At 36.0% G+C, this 8,930-nt stretch overlaps 1 protein-coding gene across 4 annotated transcripts; it reads left to right on the plus strand.

Moving 5' to 3' along the window:
- The first annotated feature begins 223 nt into the window (after positions 1-223).
- On the plus strand, positions 224-5,051 carry LOC129449912 (uncharacterized). Of its 4 annotated transcripts, none has more exons than XM_055212222.2 (5): positions 629-767; positions 2,074-2,270; positions 2,521-2,607; positions 3,483-3,807; positions 4,737-5,051. In XM_055212222.2, the coding sequence occupies exons 2-5, from the start codon at positions 2,078-2,080 to the stop codon at positions 5,047-5,049; spliced, it is 918 nt and encodes a 305-aa protein (XP_055068197.1). In that variant the 5' UTR covers positions 629-767; positions 2,074-2,077; the 3' UTR covers positions 5,050-5,051. The 4 variants fall into 4 exon arrangements, with proteins under 4 accessions (XP_055068193.1, XP_055068194.1, XP_055068197.1 ...); XM_055212221.2 differs by lacking the exon at positions 629-767 and adding an exon at positions 1,138-1,282; XM_055212218.2 differs by lacking the exon at positions 2,074-2,270 and having other exon boundaries at positions 224-767.
- Positions 5,052-8,930: the final 3,879 nt, after the last annotated feature.

Consider the following 8,930-nt stretch of genomic DNA (forward strand, 5'->3'; position numbering starts at 1 on the left):
ATTTCAACCTTAAATTGGTTAATACTGAGCTTGATCCGGAGGATCCGAGCCCACTTGCATTTATGAATGTAAAAAATATTACCTTTAAAAAAGTCGTTTTCTCAATAAAAGAAAACAAAAAACCTATATTTTTAAACAACATATTAATTTTAAAATAAACCTCAGTAACTTTGTTTGTAATACTGTTTTTATCATAAACAATTTGAACCAATCGTGACGTTCTGAAGGGTGTGACGCAAATAGTCCACGCCGGTCACGTGGACAGTATGCCTGTATGTGACGCGGTAGTAGAAATCTGCGTTTTTGTCAAACTCTGCATTGCAAAATGCACGAAGAATCGTACGTAGAAAGAAACTGGACGGACTCCGAGACGAAAGCGCTGTTGAGCATCCGAGCAACCGAAGATATTAGTCAGCAGATCAGCGGAACCGTTCGTGATTCTCTTATTTACGGCGAAATCGCGAGGCTCCTCCGGGCGCAGGGGATACAGAGGAGCCAGCGGCAGGTCACCACCAAACTGAAAACACTCAAGAAGAAATTTATGAAAATCCACGAGCATCATAAAAACAGCGGCCTCAGCAAAGTTTACTGGAGTTACTATGATCTTTGCAAGTCCATATGGGGTACCAGACGCCCCGTGAAACCGTCAGTGCCTCATAATAACGTAAAACTGGAAGAACCTCAAAGTACATGCGTCGAGGATACCAGATCCACTGTCATTGAGGTATCGATCATAAATGACGAGGGGACGCATGTCGCGCCTCAAGGTGGGTTAGTTTACATCGCATGTCATGTGTCACAGACAGCATATACATACACACTGCATTCCAAAACAGTTGGAAACTTTCCATGAGACGTAACTTTAACAGGAATATATGGAAGTTTAAAGGTATAGTTCACCAAAATATGAAAATTTACTCATATTTTTCACCCTCGTGTCATCTTAGATGTATATGACTTCCTTTCTTCAGTCGAACACAAAGTGTAAAATAAAACCTCTTTGTAATGACATTAAATAGTCAATTAAATAAATAGTAAATTCCATTAACAGAAATAAACTGGAGTTTGCAAAAAAGAAAAGAAAATCGGTATATTTTCAAAATTCCCCCAAAATTCCCATGGACATTTACCAGAAAATTTCCGCCCATTTACAACTGTAGAAGCCACGCCCCCTCCAACGCACTGAGCATTAGGTCACATGAACAGAAAATTTCCTTCCGTCTACAGCAGCACTATTAAAACCAAACTACTCAATGTAAACCCAAGGACTGTATACAACCAAGTAAGTTTTGTTAAATATATTTAATCTGCGGTATTAAAGTTTAACTAGCAAATACGAAATCAAAATGTATTTTACAGTGACTAGCTGCTAGCCAGTAAAGTAGATATGCTAAATGTTAGCTAGCCATTTCATTGACAATTTAAGAGCAGCTGATGCTGTTTCTTCCTCTTTGTGATAGCTAGTTTTGTGTTAATAATATACAATAACGTAGTTTATAGTTTGATTTAGCAATTAGCATTTCTAGTCATTTGTTCAGCATTAATGATAAAATATTTGGTAACATTTTACTGCATGGTTGTATTTGTTAACATAAGTTAAAGGCATTAGCTAACTTAGACTAACAATGAACAATACTTCTACAACATTTATTAATCAAAGTTTATGTTAATGTCAACATTTGCATTTGCCAGCATTATTTTTGAAAACAAAAGTTGTATCATTTAACATTATACTGTAAAATGAGATGACTAGAGATGAGTTTTTATAAAATATAGTTGAAATAAGTTTTAGCAACTCATCATCCCTTGTCAAGATAAATAATAACAGTGTAGTAAATGCACAATGAACAGTTCTCCTGACATTAACAAAGATTAACATGCTGATAACCTACATTACTAATTTTTAGTTTGTGTCAGCTAATGCATTTGCTAATGTTAACAAATGAAAGTGTTAACAAAATATTTTTACCATTCTTGAATAGTCCAGTTGTTTAGCTAACTGTCTATATATATATGTGCAAGGCATTGCTTTAGTGTTTTTACAAGCATATTTTTTTTAAACTTATTCTACAGAACAATGCCACGTGCGACATCTAAAGTGTGGATTCATTTCACCCCAGCTATTGTTGAAGGAAAGACTGTGTACATTTGCAAATACTGTGCAAAGGCCTATGTTAGGAATGCCACAAAGCTGCAGCGACATGTAGACAAGTGCATAAAGGGCTCAGAAGAAGCAATCCCAGGCGAGAGTTCCTTTGCTGACATTCAAAGTAAAAATGATTCAGATATATCCTCCTGAAATCAGAGAATATTTTGACTCGATGGATGAATATAGCCAGAGCTAATTTATATACTCCAAAAACAATATAAACTAAAAAAAACATCATTTTTGAAATTTGTATTAATATGCATGCATGTCTGTTTATGACAAAACATAATGTTTATATTTATGCATGCGTATGAAACAGTTTGTATAAATTACTGCAAATTTCCAATTAATTTCTGTAAATTCCTGTTAAGGTTCCTACCTGGAATATTTACAAAATTCCCCAGCTTATCTTCCCTTGGAAAGTCTCAAGAAAGTTTCCCGAAATTTTCCAGAACTAGGTATTTGTAATGTGAAACCAAAAGAAATAGTTTTTTTAGCATGGTTACAATCTACACATTTAAAATTGTTATTTTGTATTTTTACTCCAATTTTAAGTAAACTTAGTATAAAATTATCACATAGACAGTCTAAACAACCACTGCATACAGTATACTTTATTGTCCTGAATATAAGACAACATTTTTGTTCATGAAAATGCCTCTCAATAAATTATGCCTAATTAGATTTGAGCTCTACGATTACAGTCATACTTTACACTGGCAAAATTCGATAGGTGGCGCCAAATACACATAAACAAGTTCACCAGTACTAAAGCAACCTGATCAATTACAGTAATTTACAGTAAGACAGACTTCTGCTGTTAACAAAATATTAATAGCCTGTGTGTTTTTTCACAATGAGATGGACAGCCTAGGCTAACTGTTATTAAAGTTGTACTGCAAGTTATATATATACTGCATGCCATATGAAAAGTGTTAAAGAATGTGGGGAACCAAACTGGTCCCCTTTGACTTATGAAAAGTATTTTCGCATTAAAGCATTGTTTATGTTGGCGTGGTCTTATATTCAGGGTCGTTTTATATTCGGGACAATATGTTACATACTACAAAAAAAGATCAATAGATCTTTGAACTACATTGGGATGAATGCATGCACTGTGAGGCTGCGTGTGTATGTATATGCATACATGTATTGTCAAAAGTTGTCAGCTGACTACCCTCTCTATCAATTAATACAGGGTCCCTTAGTGTGTTTATTTAAACTGATTTAATTGAACGATAATGATAAAAAAAATGTGATTGTTCTTTTAAAATATTGTGCATTACCATGATGCATATAAGTGACTGTCATGTGTTGTATTTATTACTTTTAGTTACTCAACCTCCATGCAAAAAGGCCAAAACTGACCACATTCCTGAATCCATACGGGACGAAGCAGCTCTTCATGTCTCAGATGATAGAGAGTATGAGGAAAGGTTGCGTAAAGAAGCCAAGGAGGAGCAGAAGGAAGAAAGGGCAAATCTGATGACTATGTGGAAAGAAATGATGGAGTTCCAGGGGAACCTATTAAAGGAATTTATACACCACCCGTCCGTGCCTACACCCGTGCCTTGCCACAAACGTGCTCATTACAACCAAAGTTCCTCTTCATTTCCAAGCACCAGCACAAACTACATGGCACCATATGACTCACCTGGGTAAATCTCACCTCTCCATTTTATTCAACACAAGCACCAACGGTGTTGTTAGTTAAATGTAATTTCTAGGAAATTATATTTGTAGAGCTCCATAACAACTAATCATTTGCAGAATAAAAGTTCTTGTTTACATCATATATGTTTGTGTACTGTGTATAATAATTATGTATAGACCATTGTGCAAGATGTAAACATCACCAGAAGCACTTCCTGTTTCAATTTTTTTAACACTTAACAAAATATTAATATTAGAACAAAATACAACCAACAGAAAATTTAGAACTGAATCAAATTGTAAAATAAATGTGAAAAAAAGGAAGTGCACATCTTGCAGATATATAAATACACACACATGCATGTGTAATAAAAAAAGGAAATTATAAATGATATCTAAATATAAACATGCATTTGTGTGTATTTATATATATATATATTATACACAATACACACACATGTATGATGTAAACAAAAACTTTTATTCCGCAGACAATTAGTTGCCATGCAGCTGGTTGTTATTGGTCCCAGAAATAAGTCCCGACAGGACCCGACATCAAGCAGAGGGTCTTGCATCCACTAAAGGGGCTGTTTGACCAGACAAGTAAATTTGACACTTTTTTGGCATTTCAATCATGGGCAGGACGGATGTTTGGGCAAACAGTTTTATCTCATTTGATTACTTTATCAAACAGATTTCACAAACATTTCCCCTGTCTGCCATTGGGATAGTAGAAAGCATGACAAGGTCATGGTCACAATTGTTATTACTTTTATTACTTACTAAAAACATTAGCTAATATATATTTGAAAACACAAAGGACTCAGGAAACGTTTGCTGAGTTTGTTAGCTTTATGTAGTGGCTTACCCAATGTGTTATAGATGTTTGCTTATCAGCAAATTTACTTTTATTTAAATGATTTTGTCCTCACAGAATGGAAACTGAAAACGAAAGTGCGGTTTCGCAGGAGGAAGAGGAGGAGAAATACGTTCCATCTGAGATTCCCGTCGTCTTGGACACTCCACCTGTGAACTGTGCTAATGACAGCCAATCGAATGTCACATTTGCTCCTTCACCTCCACCCTCACAATCGACAGAAAAGGCCGATCTCAAGATGTCAGTGTTACGCAGACAAGAGAAAGTGTTGCAGCTACAGGAAGAATATTATTCGCTGAAAATCAAATACCTGAAAGATAAGATGGCCAGAGATCAGGAACAGAATAATAAAGGAGAACTCTTTTGTTGAAATGTCATTTCTATGAAAAGTTTGCAAATGCAACAGTACCGTGACTTTATACTTAAGCCTATCTTGTATTGCATATTTTGGCCAGTAGATGGCAGAATGGTTCATATTTTACTGATCCTGGTCACAAAGTCAACAAAACTTCACAATTGAGAAAAAACCCTGGCTGTACATTTTTTTAACCACATGAATATCTGTGTATATTTATTCACTGAAAACTCCAAAGCAATGCTTTTGCTAGTTTTATGACATAGAGTGCAATTATCAATTATCACAATTAGTCGACATGTAATCCACATATTTACACTACTTACTAACATTATGGGGTGGTTTCCCTGACAGGGATTAGGCTAGTCCTAGACTAAAATAAATGTTAGAGCTGTCCAAACTGAAAACAACTTGCATTGACATATCTTTAAATACATCAGTGCCCTTTGTTTTGCCTTAAAATTCAAGTAATGTTTTTAGTAAGGCATGTTTGTTAAACCTAGTTATATTACCCATTAAACTAAGGCCTAGTCCTGTCTTAAGATAATCCCTGTCCGGGAAACCACTCTTAAATGTACTACTTTGTTAATAAATGTATCATTTCTTAAACATGATTTATCAGTGTGTTATGCCATAGAAACCCAGTATATGTAAATCATGCTCCATGAAATGAAGTAAGTTGCTAAAGTCCTCCCTGGTTATGAAGCAACAGTGAAACAGATGTTTAGTTTGATTGAATGCAATTTTAAAACTAATAAGCATTATTAAATTAGAGGGTATGCGTTGACGTCACTTTTCCACGTGACCACGCTGGAGCTCGCTCGCCCGAGTGGCCAAACATTCAGCAAAATTGCTGGTTTTCATAGCGACTGCTGCGAAAATGCCAGTAAAACTGACTATTATCAGCCTAAATTGAACTTAGTTGGCCTTAACAGTGACCCTAACTTGCCAAACCAGTAGTAGTCTGTGGCATATAGCCAGACATTGTTCGACTGCGACGCCACAAGAACCGACAGCGGGATGACGTCAAAGTTCCGCGAGAGCGATTTAAAAGTATGGTTTCGCCAATCGCTCTCGCGGTTCTTTGACGTCATCCGGCTGTCAATTCTTGCGGCGTAGCATAAAGTCGAACAAGCCTTTTGTCTTGCCTAATACTATTAAACCATCCCACCTTTGAAGAACACACGGCTCATCATAATGGATACTTTTTAATGAAGGCTCCCTGACAAAACGTTGCAATTACACAGAATAAGAGTATTCATTGGTGTATTTTTATAAGATTTTTTATCCCAAAATTTTACATACCTGATATATGGCTACTGATTTACTTCTCATTTGAGGGTTTATGCCTGGAAAAAGACCCCTCCAAATTTTTGTTGAATCTGCTAGCACAGTCGATCAAACAACTAATTTTCCAATTTTAGACGCGTTTTTTCACACTATGCTTAATGCTGTCGCTCAGACTTTTTGACCCTCAGTGGGCGTAACCGCAGTCGCTTTTGCTGCATGTGACGTCACGTGCACACCCTATAAGTTGCTTAGAGCAATGGTAGCAAATAATTGTAGATTTTGTGTTTTTGGGATATTTTGGAGAGTGAACTTTGGGGTAACCTAAATTGTGGGTGTCAACAGCTGTAAATTCCCATTCAGGTCGGACTCCATACTGGTTTATAAAGGTCACTTTCTAAAAAAAATATAAACGCTGGGTTATTTTCAACCCACCGTTGGATCAAAAAAGAATGACCCAATATGTTGTAATTTAACCTGTGCTGGGTTGTTTTAAACCATTGTTGAGTCAAATATTATGGAAGTATTGTGATAAATGATGGTAAGCACACCGTTGGCGGTGAATTCCATCGTACTTGTTTTTCCTACTATAGAAGTCAATGGTTCCAATCAGCTGTGTGCATACCATAATTTATCAAAATATTTTCATTTTTCTTTATCAGGAAAAAGACATTCATACAAGTTTTAAAGGAACAGTATGTAAGAAATGTATATCAAGTAATCATAAAATGGCCCTGATATGTCACTAGACATTAAGAAATCATTTTCATTTCAAATACTTATATCACTGACAACAGTGGTCTGGCCAGGATATTGTCATTTAAAAAGTGGAGTTGCAGCCCTCAACTGATGTTTATGTTGTCATGTCGTGTATTGGCCACCAGTTGTGTGATTGCAGTACCAGTTTTAGCCACAAGTTTTGTGATTGCAATACCAGTTTTGGCCACAATCCTACATACTGTTCCTTTAAGCAACACGAGGATGAGAAAATGATGACAGAATTTAAATGTTTTGGTGAACTATCCCTTAAAGATCAAATCGTTTGCCAATCAAGTTGATTAAAAACCTGTGCAATGTTTTTGAAAGTACCTTCTATCCCAAATTGTATGCAGAGATGACGCATTCAAGCAGTAGCCATCATTTCACCGTCTAGGTTAACTATAGACCCGATATAGTCTTGCAATAAATTCAATAAATTTGAATTTGGATGCATGCTGCTTTTGCAAAACAAATGTATGTATTATCTCAAGTCAACGGCGATTACAAGCGATTTTTTGGTTTCATTTATTTAATTTATTTTTGAGCTATGGTTAGACGTCTAATAAATTTTCATTGACAGCCCAAATTTTGCATTGTCTTTGGACGGCTATTAGGCGTCTTTAAAATGCAAAATTGTTGCTGCAATAAGCCATTCGTGTGTTAATTACCCCTAAATGCAATATGCACCACAAAGATTGACTTTCTAACCAAATGTGGCATAAAATTACATTCCTGTAATAGCACAAATGAATGCATAAATAACTGCAAGAGATAAATGAGGAGTATTTTCATGCACATCTATGGTTTTGCAGTGAGAGGCGTATAGCTGATGGGAAATGTCAAGTATAATGGGCATGATTTTCTGTAAGGCAGCTGTTCTTGGGGTCTTGCTGAGTGGGATTACACTTAACACTTCCCTTCTGGGTGAAATGTCGGCCTCAAACCTGATGGTTTTTACAGACAAAGTAGAAGAAAATCTTGACTTTGGGTTAGTCAGATGTTTAGCACAGTTAAGCCTAGATTTCCTATATCCTGCTGTTGTGGACAGATTTCTGTTTTTTATTGTTTAAATGTATGCTTTTCTCATGATTTCACTTTGTAACGTTATTGTTAATTTATGATTCAGAAAATTCCATTTTGTCGTATAGCTTCTGTATATGGTCAAGTGTTCCTGTAGCTCAATGGGTAGCACATTGTATTAGTAGTAGTGCAAAGGTTGTGGGTTCGAACCTCACCACACATACTCATAAAATGTACTGATTGAATGCACTGTATAAGTTGCTTTTAAGTCAGAAAGAGCCAAATTATTCAAAATATACTTGCACATCCAATGCCTAGTTACGTATATATCACATCTTACATCATTAAATCATCCTGCACTGTTAAAATAAATGGTTAAAATAATGCTCCCTAGCTGTCACTGGGGCATGCAGTACCCTTTAAAAAGGTCCAAATATGTATACATTTGATATTAGTATGTACCTTTGAGGTATTAAAATGAACTCTTTAGGTGCACTTTTTTGAAAAGGTACCACTTATTGACAATTTTTTAACCATTTTCTACTGAGAGTGGGAAGTATCTATTGATGCACATCTTAAAGGCCACACGGAAGCTCATGTTAATCTTGAGTACCTATAGAGAACATCCTTCATATCTCTGAAGAGTCTTTAGGTTATCAGATTTATGAAAAAAAATCAGCTTTACAGATTCTTTCCAAAAAAAGCAGAGCTCCTGGGGGTTCACACCAGCCGCGTTTGAGGTGTCAAATTCGCGTCTACCACGTCTAGTTTGCCGCTTGAAGATTTTGAATGCCACGCATGAAATTCTAGTCATCGAGACATTCACGCGG

The sequence above is a fragment of the Misgurnus anguillicaudatus genome, chromosome 8, assembly GCF_027580225.2.
Source record: "Misgurnus anguillicaudatus chromosome 8, ASM2758022v2, whole genome shotgun sequence".
Taxonomy (NCBI): Eukaryota; Metazoa; Chordata; class Actinopteri; order Cypriniformes; family Cobitidae; genus Misgurnus; species Misgurnus anguillicaudatus.